The 21,294-nt window shown below is 39.8% G+C and overlaps 1 protein-coding gene across 2 annotated transcripts in view; it reads right to left on the bottom strand.

The window, feature by feature from the left end:
• Nucleotides 1–3,612: 3,612 nt before the first annotated feature.
• Nucleotides 3,613–21,294, bottom strand: part of ARHGAP19 (Rho GTPase activating protein 19) — a 59,688-nt gene continuing 42,006 nt past the window's right edge. For both annotated transcript variants that reach the window (XM_081075025.1, XM_081075026.1), the window contains 6 exons: nt 19,740–19,805; nt 18,330–18,521; nt 15,420–15,518; nt 11,802–11,909; nt 11,040–11,118; nt 3,613–7,569 (listed from right to left, as the gene is read on the bottom strand). In XM_081075025.1, coding sequence (XP_080931151.1) covers nt 7,559–7,569; nt 11,040–11,118; nt 11,802–11,909; nt 15,420–15,518; nt 18,330–18,521; nt 19,740–19,805 — 555 coding nt within the window. In that variant the 3' untranslated portion in view covers nt 3,613–7,558. The remainder of the gene's footprint in view (nt 7,570–11,039; nt 11,119–11,801; nt 11,910–15,419; nt 15,519–18,329; nt 18,522–19,739; nt 19,806–21,294) is intronic.

Here is a 21,294-nt window from a genome sequence, read left to right as displayed (position 1 = left end):
GCTGCAGTACAAGACCTCTCATTAACGGTCAGTGACATTCAAGTACCTAATAAAACCTAGATTACTGGCTCCTTAGGTTTCCAGTAAATGTCAGTGGCTCTTCATCAGGGAAAGGCAGAAGGCCCTGGGCCTCGGCCTCTAAGCTGAACAGAAAGACTGGGTCTTTATGCCCAAATTTCAGTTTCCAAACCTCATAGCTGCATTTTTATCCATATGGAAAATACAGGACACACACACACACACCTATTATGAATTCACTAACTTAAAAAATATCTTGATGGCCCACGGCATGGACAAACACTGAAGGGCAGAGCCCCTTCAGGGAGAGGCAGGCAGTGCTTTGCAACACCCTGACTTCAAGTCCCCTTGCAGGGACTCCACCGGCCCCAGGGCTGCAGCCCACAAGTGCGCACCAGTGAGCTGCGTCACACGGAGGAAGTACCCCGACAGCCACAGGAACTGGCAGGAGCCAACCCCCGGGCAGCCAGGGGGTAAACTTTCCCTGCTTTTCCTGACTTCCCCTCTTCTCTCCAGGGTGGTCACAGGACTAAAGGAAAAGAAGAGAGACGACCACAGATGCAGATGGAGCTGAGTAGGTGCTGGGGGAGAAAGGATAACCTAGGATTGGAGCACCAGAGGTTCTGGAACACAGCAATGTAACATGAGACATATATGTAATTTAACATTTTCGAGCAGTCACGTCACAAAGGTAAAAACAGACAGGTAAAATTGATTTTAGTGATATAATTTTATTAACCCAATATCCAAAATATTATTTTCATATGCAATCAATATAAAAAATGATTGAGACATTTTTACATTCTCTTTCTAAGTCTGAATTCTGGGGTGCATTTCACACATCTCAGTTCAGACTGGCCATATTTCAAGTGCTCAATATTCACACGTGGGTAGAGGCTGCCATACTGGAAAGTGCATATGAGAAAGCAAAGAAATGAGGTTAGCCTCTCCCTAAGCACTGCCCAGCAGTCGGGGGTTCACCCACCTTGCTATGTCAGTCACCATTCCGGAAGGCACACAGTTGCTGTCACCCCAGGGCCAGCACTGAGCAGCTCTGGAGAAAGTCCTGTGCAGACCCGGGACCCCGCCAGGAGAGAGGCAGAGGATGCCAAGTGGGTCTTGTGGGCCACATCCTGGCCGTGGAGTTTTGTGTGGCTCCCACAGTGTTTGTAAATCTCTTGAGGTGGCTGTTGTTTTTGTGACCTTACATTTCCTTCCTGGCTCCTGCAGACATTGGGGCACGTAACCCCTGCATAAGATCACAGTTCTTAAAGTCAGGCAGACCTGGGTGTTAACCTTGACTCTGCCATTTTATTGACCATGTATACATTAAACTTTTCATATGTGTCTTTACTATAAAATTAGAGATAACAATACTTCACAGAGATGTGACTTTAATGAGACAAGGAATTAATTGGGTAGCATAAAACTTAGTGCATAGCGAATACTCAGTAAATTGTGGTATTAATTTTTCATTCACAAGAGACTGGAACTCCTTAGAGGCCCTACCACCTTCCTCTTCCAATTCTGGAAAACTGGGAAGCACGTGGGCAGGAGCTCTTAAAAGCGACTCCCAGTTCCGTACTCTGGTGTTAAGGAATGGCTTCTGCACTCACATTTTTTAGAGTCTGTTTCCTTTCTGTGTCGCCCACAGGTATGGCTCAACTGAATTAAGCATTCCTCAGCACCAAGGCACTGAAAATTTTTAAAGACTGGTTTCTGGGAACAAAAGGAGAACGCTAGCAATGACCCCCATTGCTAACCTCCATCTGGTTCCAAAAAGACTCTCAGGACCTGGGCACTGAGAAAGGCTGCTGAGAAAGGACAGGATATTAATGACCCACTCGGACCAAAATTTGGCCATTGCTCAACCCGTTTTTTGTTTTTCGTCTTTGCTTGTTATGGGGAAATCAAGAGGCTGGGACTTAGGAGAAGAGTCTAAACAAGCATGATGTACTCCACACCATAACCCCCGGCTTCTCACCATTCCCATCTCTGGATGCTTCTAACTCAGGAATGTAGGTACAAGAGAAGAGTGAGCAGCCTGCCACAGGGGCCACAGGCCACAGAACTGGCCAGGGAGAAAGAAGACACTAAAGAAAACTCTTCCCAGCTCTCGGTTTTCCCACCTTCCCTTTCTGCTGCTTAATGCATGTCTGCTTCTTCCTTCCTTTCTACAATTCAACTAATACGGGCTCAGCACTGTACTATCCATTTTGACCTTCCTCCTATTTTTCAAACTTACTCTTGTCCCTCCACCCTTTTTTTCCCTTCTGTATTACCCAGTTTCCCGTGTACTATCCCGTGTATAAGAGTCTCTCCACGCTTTCGAGGAACAGACCATTCTAAGCAGCACCTAGGGAGCTAACACGGCAAAACAGGAACACATGGACAGGTAACAGAGTGGAGAGTTGCAGAGTGTTTTTTGTACTCCAGACTTCAGTCACTCCTTTGTTATCAAAAATAACGAAGTCAGCATCAATAATCTGCTGGTTATAAAATTCATCCTTGGCAGAGAGACAGAGAACTAACATTTAATGAATACTTGCCCTCTGCCAGGTACTGTGTAAGGCTAGTGATTCTCAGTAGTTTAGTGGTCAAGGACCCCTCTGGGATTCTTGTGGAAGCTATGAAATCTCTCCGTTAGAAAAATTCAATGTACACAACATTTTACATAGAATTACAGGGGCAAACCATGTCCTGAAACAGCACCACAGACCAAAATTAAAATCTTTCCTGCTAATAAGCACTTACATCGGAAAGTATGGCATTATTGAGACAAGATACTATTGTCCCCACATTACAGATGAGGGGACATACCCAAAGTCACATACATAATAAGTAGCAGAAACAACATTTCAACCAGAGTTGTCTAAACACTACAACTTGCTGCCCTAGATGAAAATGTCATTTGGTTTTTACCGTTACTGTGAATACATTTTACCCATTTTTTTTAAACAAAGAAATAAAGATTATATGAGCAACTGAAATATGTGCAAAACGTGCTACTCAGCCCTGGGAAATTGGGAAACTCAAAATTCCCAGAGGTTCCAATCCTATTTCCTATCAGCCGAAAGTCCCATTCCCCCTGCACCCAGCCACCCAGGTGGAAAACAAGCCAAAAAGGCACTTTTCTTAGAGATTTCATATTCCTCAGAACAAGAGGCAACCTCTCTGTCAATAATACCTCAATAGAACTGGAAAAACATTTAAATAAGAGGCAACCGCTCTTTAAAATAATCTGTCAGTCAAAACGTGAATTAAGAGACCAGCCAAGGGGGCCCCAGCACCCGCTGTGCTCCTAATGTCAAGGTCACCGGTTGGATTCCCACATGGGCCAGTGAGCTGCGCCCTCTACAGCTAAGATTGTGAACTACAGCTCTCCCTGGAGATGGGCTGCCCCGAGCAGCAGAGTGCTGCCGCAAATGGCAACCGACTGCAGCACCTAGGGAGAGCGCAAGGCTCATAATACCAGCATGCGCCAGGGAGCTGTGTCCTACACAACTAGACTGAGAAACAACGGCTTGAACGGGAGTGGGGAGGGGAGCGGGAGGCGGAAGAAAGGGGGGGGGGAAAGACCAGTCAAAGCCTATGGATATGAAACAAAAGACATTTAATTTCAGAATATTACATGAATATCTAAGAAAGACAATGTTGATTATGTCTTTATAATTACACACACAGATGTGTATATATGATATATAGTCATATAAGAATGGAAAATAAAACACAGTGAAACAGTTACGAAACCTTGTCTCTCTTGAGTACGCTCAGGGATAGTGCAAAGGCAACCCTTGCTATGAAGAAAGGAATCTGGGACGGCAGTGTATTTCCCAACAGGTTCTGGTGGTCACCAAACGTATGTGGGGGAGCGCTCAATGGCTCTTTAGCATAGGCTGTGGCCTCGCACACACGCTCCGGTTTCCATGGTAATCCAGCACTCAAGTACCCCACCTCCTCACTAGCCCCTCCATCAACTCTCCCCTGGTGGAAAGATCTCAGCATTAGTTGTCTAGGAAAGCCAGCTTTTCTATAGTAGAAATTTATAGTAGAAATTTACATTGGGTTAATTACCACTGGTTTAAAAAGCCTGTGCATCTTAGGAACCCAAATCTCCCCCCAAATTCTATGGCAATCCTGCCAAAGGCTGGCGCCCAGGTATGGATTCAGGTGCTGCATTTAGCACACAGGCGTCGGGGTGAAGGAGGGCAGGGATGAGGCTCTCGCTGAGGAAAGGAGTTCCACTTAGAAAAGACTTCAGGATGAGAGCCTCCAGCTTCAAGCATCTGTACGAGGCCTTGTACAAAGTAAGAAAACAGCGTCGAGAGAAGTCCATTCCCAAAGATGACTTCCCCAGTTATTCGTGGCCACAGAGCTAGTCAGTCACGATGGGGCACAGATCCCATGACCACAGGTTCTCCTGGACGGCAGGATTTTAAACCGTGTCCTAATATAGGCTCCTGTGGGGGAAGCTGAACAGAAACATTGCTATTCAGGAAGAATGAATAGCTCTGCTCTGACACTCTGGGATCAACTGGCTTCCTTCCAGGCCAACAAAACAGCCACATCTGGAACACCCGGCGGTCACCAGTCACGGCCCTGCTCCAATTTCCCAAGGGCGCTCCCCTGTCACTGCTGACTGACTCTGGAAGGACATTCAGGGTAAAGAGCTTGTGGTGGATCAACTGTGGTTTCACTTCTGATTCCTTCAGTCCCAGCTCCTTTAGCATGTTTGGCACTCAGGTATAACCAGCATCTCCTAATCCTTTTTCACCGCTGCAGTGGAATTTTCTAACCAGGTTCACTGGTCCCAGCACAAAAGTCCATCATTGTCAACGGCCGCAAACCCGTGCCTACAGTTGTCACCGATTCGGTGGCTCTTCAGCAGGGAAAAGCAGCGCTAAATCAAGGAGTTGCTCTGCGTTTTGACGCTCGTGCTTCCTGGCACCAATACAGTACTGACACCACATCAAAACCCATCGCAACTGACTCCAGAAAGAGATGAAATTATAAAAGCCTGAGGAAGAGGCATTTCCAAAGAGATTGTTCCAACATGAGAAGTAAACATAACAAAACATTAATAAAATATCTTAGAGATGTTAAAAATTGTTAAATACTGGCTCAAAAATACCCGCCCACCAAGTCAGAAGGGAAATAGTACCATTCTGTGGCAAGCGAAAAGGGTCTTTGCCTTTGAGTGCTCCGTAAGACTCCACAGGATTAGAACGGTTATATATTACAAGGCAAAAGGTGATGCAATTTATTTCTCAAATTTGGATTCCAACTGGATCACAGTTTTTATTAAAAAATGCCCTATCATACCCTTAAAGCAAGGGAAAGCATATTTAACAAATAACTTAAATGAAACACACATACCCAGATACACACATAAACTGCCCATGAGCGAGCTATATAAAAGCATATGCACGTGTCAAACACCTCTCACCACCTGAGCTCCAGAACATGAGCCTGGGCTACCAATTCCATCCAATTACCAATTACCTCCAAAATCTCAGGTACCTCCCTCAAATAGAACCACAGAACGAACTCGATGACAAGGAGCCATCAGGTCACTGCTCTGCTCCCTCTGCCTGATGCCTGCCCATGTTTAACACAACATAGCTCTCCAGGATGAAACACTTAGATGAGTAAAGAAAGAAAGAAGGTATAGCGTGAAGGGAGAATACTACTTCAGTCTGGTCATACCCAAAGAGGTTTCTGTTTGAATTCACTGATAGCTGGGTCAAGGAACTTTTTTTTCTTTCTCAATAAGAAAGAAAAAAAAGCCAAATAGAAACCTAGACAAATGAATTTTCTAATAAGTATTTTTAAGAATGACAGAACTGCTCTAGCAGTTTTATACTCCTAACCATCTATTGTTCACAGTCTATCAAGTTGGAAGACCAATTTTTTTTTTCTTCACTATTGCTGTTCCAGCAGCAAAAGAAACAGAAAGAATGGAAGAGAGGACTGACACTTGGACACAAAACCACACTCTGCCCCCCAGAGTCACCTTTCATTTCAGCAATAACGTAGTATTTTCAACAGTTTAAAAGCAGGTCAGCCAGCCATACTTTGCTGGATAACTGCTTAACCATGGAGGCCTGACCCAGCTCAGCACACAGGGTGAGAACGGTTACACAGCTTAACAGAGCGCACAAACCGAACATTCCCGCCTGCCACATGCTGCTCTCTGGGCAGTGAGCATTTATTTACACATGGTGAAAGCCATGCCATCACTCCCCTCAAGTACATGTGAACATTTCAACCCCATCAAAGCTCCATCTTCACCTCCAAACTACGCCCTGTGTCCATTCTGACACGGACAGGGGCAGTGCAGCTCCTTGAACATTGGTGATAAGCCACACTGCTTCCAAATGAGAACATTCCCTCCTTTCAATCCTCTCAACCCTGCAGAAACTGATGCTGCTTTCCTTCCTTCCACTGATTCCAGCTGGCTCTCAGGAGACGGGCTGGCTTGCACAGCTGATCCCTTAGAAGGAGGCAATATAATCCCACCCCAAAGGAATCCTGGACCTAAAAACAGCGAGCCCCATCCTAGTCATACTCCAGAGCTTCCACTATATACAGACATTTCAGCAAACCTCTTTTAAGCTGTCGGTGACTTTCCTGGAGTCACAGTGATTTGGCACAGAAGTACTGGCACTACCCTGGCACCAGAGATGTTTTAGGCAAGAGGAAACTGAATGAAGGAAACGAGTTCAGCAACCACACAATTATTTGGCATCACTGAAGAAAGAAGAGAGGGACACAGTTTAATAATTAACATTTGTTAAAATTGCTTCATTCTGAATTCTCATTTTTCAAATACCCTACAATCTCAGGTCCAAGAACTAATGGAAATTTTCCAAGAAAGCTATAAATTCCTTGGACACAACAAAGGTATGGAGGAATACAGCCTCATGAGATAAAGAAATTTCCCAAAGTGAAGGTGAAAAAGAGAGGAAAGACATCTGGCTTACAGCCCATTTAGTAATACCTACCAACAACAAAAATGGCTTTGAAAAAAATAAACAACAAATAAATAAGAAATAACAAAAATACCCAACACTATCAAAATATCAGTTAAAAATAACATCAATCCAATAGGATTAACAGTATTTAAAAAAAAGAAAAGAAAGAAATCACTGACAGTTGAGCACAAATTCGTATTTTTAAAAAACAGAATTTGTCTAAACAAATATATGGACTGAGCACTGGAATCTGCCTAGTTCTGCCCATTTACTGTGCTGTGTAAGCTGATTGACTGGTTAGTGGTTTCCCCATAATACTAAAGAGAGAGAGAGAGAGAGAGAGAGAGAGAGAGAGAGAGAGAGAGAGAGAGAGAGAGTTGCTAGCACTGGTTCAGAAGGCAGAGTCTCATCCAGTGAGTGGGGTTAGAGGTATCAGCCAGGTCATAGGATTAATTTTCACAATTCAAAATGCAGCAAGCAAGCTGCAAGTCCAAGCTTCTCTGTGAGCATTCCCTCGCCCACTAAAAAGAAAATTCTGGGTGGACAACAGGAGAACTCTGGCTCCTTCAGAGGAATCCTAGGTTGAAAGAGAAACAAGAGCATTAAGCACGTTTATAAATATTTATTTTCCCAAACATCCCATCTAAAAGTTAGAGAATCTATACTTAATATTTTCTACCAATGGAGGGTTAAAGAGTTTAATTGCGAACTGATGAATCTCTACCAAGTAAACTTCACTTTGTCCAGTTGCTCTCATCTCAGTCTTTACATCTTCTTAAAGGCAGTTACCACTTTAATAAGTGCCTATTTTGGGCCAGACGCTGCTGACTTCTTCACGTACATCCTCATTTATCCTCACAACAGCCTGTGCATGAGGTGACGTGCTTGTCATTTGACAGGTGAAGCATCTGCACCTACACAAGTTCACTTGCCCCAAGATTTATAAAGCTATTAGGCAGTGAGGCTGGGAATGGAACCCAAGCCTAACTGGGTGCAGAGTGCAGGTTCTTACCGGTAGTGTAAACCCTGACAGTTTTGTTTTTCCTTTTTGTGATGCAAGTGGCTGACTTAACCTTTGATTATCAAGAGGCATCCACTTCAAAGATCAAACTCTGCCAGCCCAGGACTAGATAAAGAGCCAGGCCGCCTTCCCGCTGACGCTCTTAGGGCTTAGAGATTTAGATCTTGGTTGATCTCTGTAACTGACCGTTTGGGCAACTTGTTTTATTCTCTTCCCATACCTTAAATTCCCACTCTTGTGTTTTAAATTCGCCAATAAAGAGTAAGCCCATGAAATCCTAGGCTCGTGCACTTTCTCTCCCTCTCCCCACAACCCAGGTGTGCTGTGTAATTTCCAGGTCTTGAGAGTAATAAACCTTTCCTTTTTTTCAGTCTCCTCATGGTTACTGCTGAAGGGCACCTTGCGATCATAAGAACCACAATGGCCAGTCCAACCACAAAATTGGTGACTGACAGGCTGAGACCAGCACAAAACACCAAGACGCCTTTCACCAGCAAATGTTTACTAAATGCCCACTAGATGCAAGACACTGTCAATCATGGGAGGAAGACAATAGAAGACAGGAGGCCACAAGTATATTCTTAAGTCTGGCCTTTGTCTTCCAGAAGGGAAACTAGTTACAGAGATAACACAATACATGTTAAATAAGTAACTCCAATAAATCATATTAAATGTCAACATTTTCATAACATTAATAAGAGTTCAAAGGAAAAAGCATATCTGGCTGGGTTAGCCAAGGTTTCAAAGAGGAGGTGAGGTTTAGGCTGGGCTTTGAAGAACGGGTAGGATTCTGACTGCTGAAATTAATGCCCATTAATAAGTAGGTGCTAAATCAGTGGTTCTCTTCTGGGGATGATTTTGCCCCCTCCTCCCCAGGGGACATTTGGCAATGTCTGGAGGCAATTGGAGTTGTTACAACTGGGGGAAAGGTGCTATCTAATGGATAGAGACCAGGTATGCTGCTTAAACATCCTACAACGCACAGGAAAGCCCCCACAACAAAGAATTACCCAGGCCAAAATGTCAATGGTGCTAGGTTGAGAAACCCTGTGCTAAATAAATGTGGGTTTTTTTGGAATATATTATTGATGATGATAATCGCATTATTTTATTCAAAAAAATATTTGTTCCTTTTATAAAATCACCATCAAAGAGCTCTAGGGCTGTATTCATTGTGTAAAAGAAAATAGACAGCAAGCAATTAAATCTGTGGGCTTGGAGACTGAAGAGAGTTTAGATCTGGAGATGCAGGCGTGGACGCAGTTATCCTTCAGAGAGCAGAACTGAGCTATAGAAGTAGACCAAGCTGCTAAGGAGGGGGAAAGCAAGGAGCGATGAGCAGAGAACTTTATCTTAAGTGCTGAAAAAACACAAAGGGGTGGAGGGGTGGGCAGACGACAGTCAGCCACTGCAGAGATGGGAAAGAATTGAAGAGGAAGGAGAATGAGAGGGTAACATCATGACAGCCCAGGAAGGCGTTTGAAGATAGAGGAAGTGACCAAGGAGAAAGTAAAATGAAAATGCCATTGCCTAATCCAGTGGAAGGTCATTCAGCATCTGTGGGCCTCCGCTTTTCTGAATCACTAACATTTTTGAGAGTCTAATAAAAAGTATATGTTCTCTCCTCCAGAAAAATGCACAAATGAACCTACACATAAAATTGCATCAATACCAGGAATTGTATTAGAGTTTTATGAAGTCCACAGTTAACAGGTCAAGTATCCCTGCTCTAAAACTTCTTGGTAAAATATTGTATTAAACTGGCTTATTTTTTTAATGCATTTCTTTCTTCCAAAAGCAGAGTTGTCAATATAGACAGACTTATTATTTCTTGGTTATCTTCAACCATGAAACCGACAAAAGGTATAATTGATACAAAACAATGTATCCTTCAAAAATACCTTATGCTTGGTTTTGACTTATGGATATATAAGTAGAAATACTTAGACACATATAACTCAAAACACCGAACTTGCCTCAGACAGCCCAGCCTTGAACTCAGAAGTAAAAAAGAAAAAAAAAGAGTTCAGATAATTCACTCAGTAATGAGACTGTACTGAAATCTAACTTTCTAGAAAAGTATAAAGATTTCTCCATAAAGAGTGCGCTTGTTCTCTTTCTATTGCTGATGTCTCAAACAGTAATTATGCTCACGTCTCAGTGGTAAAACTAGCATGTCAAACCCAAGATTACTTCAGTTGCCACAAGAGCCTAAGAAAACAAGATCAAGTCTCACCCAGCTTTCCTTGGTAAACAATTATGACCACTGGTTAATGCTTTAACAATCACTGTGCTTCCAAAACATTATTCCAAATGAGCCTCGTAAGCAATCTCTGAAGTAGATATAAGTGCTATCCTCATTTTCAGAGGAGGAAACTGGGGCTCAGAGAGAATGCACGGTTTTCCCAAGCCAGGGGAATGATAACTCAAATCAGGTCTAACTACAGGTCCCCTGGTTCTTCCAGTAAAGCACACAGCTTCTTCAGAGGAAAGCACAGCAGTCACTGCCTTTTACCAGAAGAGCCCGGTCAACCAGTAGTCCCGGCACTATACCTTCCTTTTTGTCCTAAATAGCCTCAAAAACGTCTTGTGCATGATTTCCAGGGTCCTTGAGCATGCCCTATTTATCTGACATGCTGAATACACAAAGCTAAAGTCTATGAAGAAAAGGAGCATAACCATTCCACGTCTACTGAGCTCATTCTCAGCACTTCTGTACTTGGTCTCACGAATTAGTTTACACTTGCTTTTAATTGCGTAACAAGTACTGTGCAGACAGTTTTCACCTGTGTCCCATCCGTCCAAGAAGGCAGGGACCATGCGTCTGTGTTCACAGCTCCCCTCAGCACCTGGGACAGGTGCTCAATAACCATCTGCTAAAGGATCTCAAGGGCAGGACCCAACATAATTTTTACACTGCTTCTGACGACAACCATGCTGCATGGGAATTCAGGAAACACTACTGACTGACTAGGTGCAGAAAGGAACTACACTCAGTAAGAGCGCAGAGGAAGTAATATAAGTACCTTTTTTCCCCTCTTTCTTCCCCTCAGACCATTTCAATCTTGTTGGTGTCATCGTGACAGCTGGAGAGCCAGAAAACAACTGTAACAAGAAAATTTTATAGTGACTTAAATGTTCTAATGTCGTTCCTATAGACAGACTTTACTACCGTGTTTCCCCCAAAATGACACCTAACTGGAAAATAAGCCCTGGCATGATTTTTCAGGATGACATCCCCTGAACATAACCCCTGATGTGTCTTTTGGGGCAAAAATCAATATAAGACCCAGTCTTATTTTCGGGGAAACATGGTAACAGAGGAATTATTTACTGGTCCAATTACAATGTGAAGAGTTTTCCTGATGTATTTAGATCTCATTAATCTTAACTGATTTTATTGCTGGCTTAAGGAAATAACCATGCCTGAGATACCTTGAAGAACTACTCCACAGGTAATGCAGTGCCAGGTAGGTCTGGCTCAAATGTTACCCACCCTGTGGAGTCTCCCAGTAAGAATTGCTCCCTCCAGCACTATGTTGTTCATGGAGCTATTACACTGTATTTGTCTTCTCTGCTTATGACTGGCCATATCCTCCTTGAACTCAAAATGTGTTTGTTGAATGAATCAATGAAAATCTACAGAAAGATGACAGTCATCATAAACAAAAGGATTAATTGAGAAAAAGGCAGAGTTGAATGGTCCAGAGAATCACAGTAAAACTGATGACAGTATATCCATTTTCCTCCTTTCTACAAATATGCACATACAAAGAACAGTATCTTACTAAGTTCAGATTTTCTTTGCTGGCTCTCTTCAATTCACCGATGGCTGGAGATTCTGGAGTGGGGGCCTTGTTCTTTTCTGACATCATCTGATTCCCCAGGACCTTCCGCTGATTTAGGAAGAGAAAATAGTTGATTTATAAACATCTACTATATATTATAGCTATTCTGACCTTCAAAACTACCGTTTCTTAGGTTAAAAAAAAAAATCTCAGTGTTCTGACAAGTTCTCCTAGGCCATCTTATACAAGGGAGGCCAAAGTATGTTACAAAAAAACCCAAAAAAACCCTGAAATCATTGCTTTTCTTTAGGTAGTCACTTTTCCTCTACGTTTCAAAACGTCGAAATGTTAGAAGCGACTTTAGAGTTGATTTAAACTAGCTAATACAGGCAATTACAGTGTGCTTCTGAGACCATAAAAGAAACGCCAGTTCCTTACCTGTATAATTTTTTCCCCACAGACATGTTGTCTCTGGCAGCTCTGAAGAGTCCCTTTGTCCCCTCCCAACTAAAAGATATTTACACGGGGGTCCATTCTAAGACTTTACTTCCCTGTCGTGTCCTCACACAGGACTGGAAAATTTGGAGAAATTCTCTAAGAGTTTCTAATACAACCACAAGAGGATACAGGCCTTCTTAAGAGGGTCATATGACTACAGTGACATTCAGAGCAAGACTAAAAGCCCTTTCATCTCTGAACAGCTTAGAAGCTGATGCAACCTACTGTAATAGCTGACAGTGACAATTCTGCCATCTTTGGAGAAGGCTTTTCTTTTTTCTTTTTAGAGAATAAATGTGAATTCTAAAAAATGAACAAATCAAAACCAGAACATTAAACTCTACAATATAAATATTAGCAATATTCAGAATATTTTATATAATGTTATTTACATGAGAGAAATTTTAGAGAAAGCAGTCTAGCCAAAAAAAAAAGAAAGAAAGGAATCAAAGCGGGATAGAAATCAACTAGCTAAAACAGAAATGCCAGAAAAGTAAAACCAGTATTGACTGACTCCTTTCAGAAGTCAGATATCACCTCAGAGTAAGCTGAAGTGGGGACGCCAGGAGCCACAGGACTGGCTGTAAAGCCTCCAATGAACTTTTAAAAAAAACCATTTCATTACTCCGTTGCTACTGAGCAGAAATCTACATCTACTATTAGCTCAAAAAGTCTCTTTGTTTATAATGAAAACACTTTATCCTGTTTTATAAAACTTGCTAACATTTGTGTTTTAAGTTGTTCTAAAATGTTTTATCCTGATGTACTTATAAGCTCTTTCATAATTCTAAAGTTCTAAATTCTCTCTCAGTAAAGAAGTGGGGAGAAAAAAAAGAAAAGAGAAATGGGCAGCTGCCAAGAAGAGACTATCTATGTACTTTTCAGGCAACAATTAGCAACACATCTAGAACCAATCCCAGAAGAGCTCACTATGACAAGAAAACTACACCCATCTAACTTCGGTTAAAGAAACATTTGACTAACACACAGAGAAACAGTTCTTTGACTCTAACCTTTCCTGCTATCAATCATTTCTATGACAGGGAAGTCAGAGGGAATGACAGACTTCAGAGTAAAAGGAACCAAGGATGTTCATTTTACTTGCCACATCTAAGCAGATAAATGTGCTTCTAGGATCCCAGCAAAGGGAATTTTTAAAAATTGTGGTAAAATATACATAACGTAAAACTTGCCATTTTAATCCTTTTTAAGTGTACAGTTCAATGGCATGAAGTACGGTCGCATTGTTGTGCAACCATCACCACCACCTATCAGAACTTTTTCATTTTCCCAAACAGAAACTCTGTACACATTAAACAATCACTCCTAATACCCCCATATTCCTATTCCCTGACAACTACCATTCTACTCTCTCTATGAATTTGCCTATTCCACATACCTCATATAAGTGGAATAATATAATATTTGTGACTGACTTATTACACTTAGCATAATGTTTTCAAGTTTCATCTATGCTTCAGCTTGTGTCAGAATTTCCTTCCTCTTCAAGGCTGAATAATATTCCGTGGTATCTATGTATATGCCACATTGTTTATCCATCAATGGACACTTGAGTGGCTTCCACTTTTTGGCTATTGCAAATAATGTTGCTACAAACATGGGTGTACAAATATCTGTATCCCTGCTTTTTGGGGGGTACATACCCAGAAGTGGAATTGCTGCATCATATAGTAATTCTACTTTTAATTTTTTGAGGCACCTCCATACTGTATTCCACAGTAACTGCTCCATTTTATATTGCCACCAACAGGTCACAATCATTCCAATTTCTCCACATCTTCACCAACACTTATTTTCTGTTTTTTTGAGAATAGCCATCCTGGTGGGTATGAATTAGTATCTCATTGTGATTTTGATTTGAGCTAATAAGTGATATTGAGCATCTGTTCATGTGCTTATTGGCCATTTGGGTATCTTCTTCCTAGAAAAGTCTATTTAAGTCCTTTGGCTATTTTTTGTTATTGTTGTTATTTTTTAAGTTCTTTTTATATTCTGGATATTAGCCTCTTATCAGATGTGTGTTTTACAAATATTTTCTCCCATCTGCTTGTTGCCTTTTCACTCTTAATAGCAAAGGAAATTTTAATATCAAGCAAACATATTAATAATATGCCAGAAGCTATGGGCCCAAATGGATCAGAATTGAGAGTGAATTGTAATCTTCTATTAAAGATATTAACTAGGACCAAAATTAGAGTTACATGAGGTTGCAACTGCTAACAACTGCAGCATAAAGAAAAAATATATATATCACAAGATATATATTTTTTTAGGGCATCATTTTTTATTTTAAGCAAAGAGCTCCTTAATGTTACCGGATTTATAGATTTTTAATAATGTTAAAACAATTTTAAAAAGAAAAACAGTAGATCTACAAAATAACGCAAACCTCACTCCAAGCTAACCAAAACCTTGCGTTAGTTTATGTATGCCTGGAAATTTGAACCCCATAATCAAGTTATCTACTGCCACCTGATGACAATATCCCTTAACTACAAGTTCAGATGGTCCCTGAATACTGACTGGTAGGTACACTGAATCTGCAAACCGTGATGGCAGTATATTGTATTTGTTTTCAATACACTTGTTTTTGTGTATTGTATTCATTTTTAATGAGTTTGATACAAAGGAATAAAATACAACCGATCACTAAGCTCACAAAAATTTGAGTTACCTAAAACTCACTATTAGTCTATTAGAAAATCCATTTCCTAACAATTGTCCTAGTCTTTGTCCACCTTCTCACTTCTCTTAAATGTTAGCAAATTGCACAATAAAGTACGTAGCATGAAGCAGGTCATGAAGCAAAAGAGACTCTCCACACAGCTCAGGAATAAGGGCTCTCTCCTCAACCCCAGAAGAGAAGGACAAGCCTTTCTTTCTTTTCTTTCTCACTAATCATAGAGCCCCTTCTCTGATTTGAAACACAGCAAAACGCTTTGAAAAATAAAAGTTATTCCAAATTCTATCCTTCTCCCCTTACACATGAACCCTTTACGGGATCCCAAAGAATAGAAGAAAACCGTTTTTGCATAAGAAAAGTCAGACTGTTCAGTTTTCTCACAGTCAATGCTGACGACAACAGCACAGCGCACCTACCTTAATAAGGCCACTGAAGGACCGTGAACGGGCCCTCTTCTGTACCCGGGGAGTAGAAGGTTCGCGCCCTGGTGTCTGGGTCACAGCTTGCTTATTAAACTAAAAGAGAACATTTTGTTAATATTTTCCCATCAAGAGACAGCATTCTGTGACAACCAATAGAATAGCTCAGTGTAAATACCCAGAAAAGTCCAGGAAGAAGTGAGTCTGTGCATATATGGATTAGTGGGTTGGTAAGCAAATCACAACGACAGAAAGGATGCAGCCATAAACAAGTCAAAATGTATTAAATTAGCCTGAGGCTAATTAAAGTAAATAGCGCGTGCGCACACACAAAAATCAAATTGGAATCAGATCAAGCTTCTAGAGTTAGAACCTACCAGTTTATAACAAATAAAGAAGACTCAAGAACATCTTAAATAACACCAGAGGGATGCAATCAGCAAATCCAGACTCTGGAAGACAAACTGATTTCTTTCACAAATAAACTGCAGGAGGGTGGTGTGCGGAGGGGAGAATGTGTGTTTGTGTGTTTAAATGCAATGTGGTATCCTGGACTGGATCCCGGAGCAGAAAATGAATATTAGTGGGAAAACGGGTAAAATCTGAATAAAGTCTGTAATACTAATAAGAATGTACTATCGTTAATTTCCTAGTTTCGACTATGTTAACATTAGGAGGAACTGGGTGAATAGTATGTGGGAATTCTCTGTACTACCTTTGTCATTTTTCTCTAAATATAAATTATGTCAAATTGAAAAGTTTACTCTGGGTGGCCGGTTTGCTCAGTGGTTAGAGCACAGTGCTCATAAAACCAAGGTGGCCAGTTCGATTCCCACATGGGTCAGTGAGAAACAACGACTTGAGCTTGGAGCTGAGCTGTGCCCACAACAATCAGATTGAAAACAACGACTTGACATGAGCTGATGGATCCTGGAAAATGCACTGTTCCTCAATATTCCCCAATACAAATTTTGAAAATAAAAGAAAATTCAAATAAACTGAAAATATTTTTTGGGGGGGGAGAGAGAAGGGAGAGAAGGCGGGGCCTACATAATAAAAGGGACCTAGTAGATGCATCAACACCAAAAAAGAATGCATACCCTTTGGTGAGGCCACTTCTAGGAAAAAATCTGCAATGAAAATACTTGTCAACAAAAATGTATAAACTAAAAACTGATCCAATTTCTCCAATATGTCCAATAGAAGGCAAACTGTATATACATTAGGTTATATGTGATGAAATATTATGGAATGATTAAAATTTTAAAGCCTTTTAATGACATGGAAAATGTTCATGATATAATTTTATTTATTTTATTTTTTATTGGGCAATATTGGGGTCATGATATCATTTTAAATGAAAAGGGTAGGACATAAAAAACTGAATATATATTATGATCTCAAGCAAAAGAAAAATATGTGAAATATATATTCATAAAAATAAACACTAGAAGGAAATATTCCAAAATGTTATCAGTGGTTATCTCTGGATTATAGATGATTTTTATTTTCTTCTTTACATTCTTTTGGAGGTTTCAATGTTTCTACAGTGAATATTCATTACGTATTTTTATAATCATGGAGAAAAAATTAAGAAATAGTAATATGGTTTCTTTGAAAAGAAATGGCAGTATTTTAAATGTATGCAAGGAATTTGTCAGCCTGCATGAGAAAATACTTATGCTGTAATATTTAGTGAAAAGGGAGAGATAAAAGAAAGTATATGGTATAATCATAACTATATAAAAATATATCCATAGAAAAAGACTGAAAGAAATAACCAAAATGCAAACACTGGTGAGATGAGGGATTTCTTCTTATCCTTCTCTGTAATTTCCTATTTTTCTAAAAAAGAGCAAAAGCAATGTTAAGATTTTTTTTCCTTTGTATTATTTTTCAACCCTCAGTGTTCTTGGTAAAAGAAGTCATTACATTTGTCTACCTGAATTGCTAGCTTAGTTTCTACCAAGAATGAAATCACTACACTGCTCTGAATCTGTAATAATACTCAGCCAACAGCCGCTAAAATTCCAGTCATGGCACAATTTGCTAGATGTCAAAGTAACTTCAAAGAGCGTGACAGAAAACTTCTCTTAAAGAACTTTGTCAATTGTTAAGAACCGCTCAGTTCAACATTTTCTGAGCAGTTGTTTATGTCTGGCCCTATCCTTGAGCTTAGGTATAAAAAAATAAATAAAAACACAGATTCTTCCCTCAAAAAGGTCCCAGATGAATAAGAAGTCAAGAGACTGACCTTGCCTCTTCAGCTAAAATTCAAGAGGGACTGAGACAAAATAAATTTCCTGAGAAAGAAACTAACCAAGTCATCAGGATTTGCTCAAGCAACACTTTGAGTCTCAAAACGGCAAATGGAGAGGCCTCCCATAGCTCCAAAATAAACAAACCAGGCCACTAACATTCCTATTTCTAGTATCAGACTAGGCCCTTGACTAACAGTGTTTTCTAACTGCAGAAAAGAGCTACCACTTTTGCTCTGCTATGCCAGCCACTTTACATAGATTCTCTCTAACCTTTACTATCATGAAATATGGACATTTACAATTATCATTTTACAAATGAGAAAACTAAAATTCAGAAAGATTAAGCTATTTGCAAAAAACATCTAAAGGGTTTACACTTTGGGAAAATGTACTGACCAAATCAGAGAAACTAACCACACTTGGATCCTTCTGTTTAACTCTAGAAATTCAAGAGCCTCCACTCCTTTTTCTAATGGGGTTGTGGTGCACAGATGACACAGATTCCACAGACAAGTTTGCTTTCTGAGCCAAAGCTTGGGCCAAGAAGGGCGAAAAATTAAGTGAGATTCTCAACAATATTCCCTAGTGATTCTACAACTCTGATCACATTCCTAAAACCCCTCACTGGTTCCCTGCCTTCAGCCACCTGTCTGATAAGCTGTTTCTTCTTTGCCGACTCTGGCATATTGTGAACATGTTGGAACAGCTCTCTCAGTGCCTCCTCTGTCCGCTGCTGGGTCTCCTCCTGACGAGAGCCGGAATCTACCTGGTTCCATTTGTGAGATTTTGCCAGTGGGAAGGACTTCGAATGACATGAAGCTGTCAGATCAAAATCATCCTACAGAAAATTTAAAAGAAAAGTAAATTAATATATCCTATCAGCTTTGTTTTCAGGTTCCCACAACCCTGGAACAAAAAGAGGGGTGGAGGGATGGGGAATATGGTATATTCTTATACCCAGGAACAAGAAAAATCTAAAAGCTATTATCAGATAAAGAGAAACCTATAATTATACACTATATTAACAGCCCACTCCCAAGACCTGCCCAGAAAACCTAAATTCATTTAGAATATTGCCACCAAAAGTTATCTTTATATATAAGTTCAGTATTCAAAGCATCTTTTAATCTCATGTAATTTTCACTGCTATCCTACAAACAGGGAAAGTATCATCATTCCCATTTGATAGAAGCAAAAACGGAAGTGACGATATAAGTTTACATTCCTCTAGACACTGAAGTGACAGGCCCACCTTGGAGCCCAAACACACCGTTCTTAGCTGGTGCTCTTTCCCACACCTGACAACATGACGTGAAGCTACACAGCAGTGGGAGAATCGCAACTCTCTACGAAAAACCACACCCCGGTTAAACTAGTTGAAATCAAATACTGTTTTCCTTGTTAGTACACCGAGTATTTTCTAAACTAAGGTAGAAACAAACAGGAGTGGAAAAAAATAGGGTAAGATGACAGCTTACGTTTCTAACCAAGGCAGACTAAACAAACATCACCAAAAGTACTAGTGACATTTTTTAAACTTCTCACTTTTAAAGATCAATAATCATATGTGATCTTGGTAATGAACAACACACATTTGCTTCCTAAGCTCATGTGATCTTGTCTTTTAGCTATTCAACAGTCTTACCTTACTACTGAACCTAAAATAACGATGCATTACATCCTTATTTCTAACTGTACTTTTATTACCACAAAATATTTAACACATTGGCTATTTACAGGCTGCTTATACCATAAGCTATAAGACCGCATCCAGCCTTTACAAAAACCTTTAAACATACAGCCAGTGCCATCACTCATATATAAAGGATACCTGTGAGAACAGACTGTATGTACGAACAGGCATTTTTATTTCAACATGTAACTTTCTTCTCAGTCTCTTCCCTTCTTTCAAAATAACTAGATAATTTTGAACTATAATATTAAAAACATTTTATTTTCCAAGGCTTTACTTTGATTTCAGACTTTCTTTTAAAACTCTACTAAATTTCAATTACCTCTCTCCTTGTTTAGGCTAAGAGCAATTTTCTATTCTTACCTTTGATGCTTGAGTTCTGGAGCTCAAATAGTGCAATCTGGCACATTCCCGAACGTAAGCAGGAGCCTGGGGCAGATTATAAAAGAAAACCAAGACCAAATATTAGTCATATCTAAAATTCTTTCAAGACACAAGGACAGTGGTTCTCAAAATGATTTGACTGGCAGATTACTTTGGAAAAACAAAAGATCTTCAAAATGCCCTATTCTTTTTTTTTTTTTTTTTTACCTTGTCACACCACCGATTGAAGCAAAACAACACAACATGTTGCCGCTTCACCCAAAAGTGGTGTTTTTATTTTGCCCTTTCTTGACGGCTCGGTGGGTCATTAGCAAAAGGCCCAATGAGTGCTTTTAAAAGGGTGAAAATGCCCTACTCTATACCTTCCACCAAAAAGATAATCTCAACAAATCTGTTTGTGAAAAGATACTATTATACTTGTTTTAAAAATCAAATATGGCATGTATATATTCAAATGAGCCAGAAACAAAAATATAGATAATTTGTAGTAATGTTTCTATTTGACAAAAATCACCCCCAAAATTCTTACAAATTACAAGTGGTCATATTTTAGCATCATAGTATAGAAAATACCATTTAGAATTACTAGAGGGTAACAATGGACAAGGGAGAATTTACCTTATTGCTATGTTGCCCAGAATCTTGTGCCAAGTACCCTGATACAGTCTTAGCAGAAGTGTAAAATAATACATCCACTATGGAAGAGAATTTGGCAACATCCAAGAAAATCACATTTGAATTTAACCCGTTAACCCAGAAATCTCACTTCTGTGAATCTATCCTGAAGATATAACTCCAGATATATAAAACACACTTGGATAAGATTAATCAAAAAATTGGACACAACCTCCACTGTCTAATAGGGGACCGACTGGTTGAATAAACTTTCATACATCCATACAATGCAGTACTATGAAGTCATTAAAAAGAAGAAAGGGAAGGAATAAGGGAAAAAGGGTGGGAGGGAAGAAAGGAAGGAGGGAAGAAACACTTTATGAACTAAAATGGAGTGATTTCCAGGATCTACTACTGTGTGAGAATAGTTATGGAACAGTGTATAAAGAGATAAATAAGAATATACACACAAATACACATTTATTTGTTTTTATAAAACAAAACACTGAGAGGATAAACCAGAAAACAATGCCAATGGTAAGGGAAAAAACAGATTCGGCCAAGTATACCTTTTTGTGTAGTTTTGACTTTTCAACCATCTAAATATACCACAGATTCAAACAAAATTAAATCCAAAAGGTAAGAAAGGCAAACCCTAAAACTAAACACAAACAGAAAAAAAATGAACATATCTGTATATCAAATTGATAATATAAGTACAGAAAAAGGAATTTTTTTCACCTAATTTTTGAAAACTGCATTCTGACTACATCCTTATTAAGATATAGTCAAGGGAAAAGGAACTACAAGGAAATCTTAAACTTCCATCAGCAGTTTATGTAAGTTTACCGTTAGTAGTAACAGTTGTATTATTTTGAAACCAATTTATGTATATTGTAGAATAAATAACATATATAAA

This window comes from Rhinolophus hipposideros (genome assembly GCF_964194185.1).
Source record: "Rhinolophus hipposideros genome assembly, chromosome: 15".
Taxonomy (NCBI): Eukaryota; Metazoa; Chordata; class Mammalia; order Chiroptera; family Rhinolophidae; genus Rhinolophus; species Rhinolophus hipposideros.
This window is presented reverse-complemented; position numbering and strand designations above follow the sequence as displayed.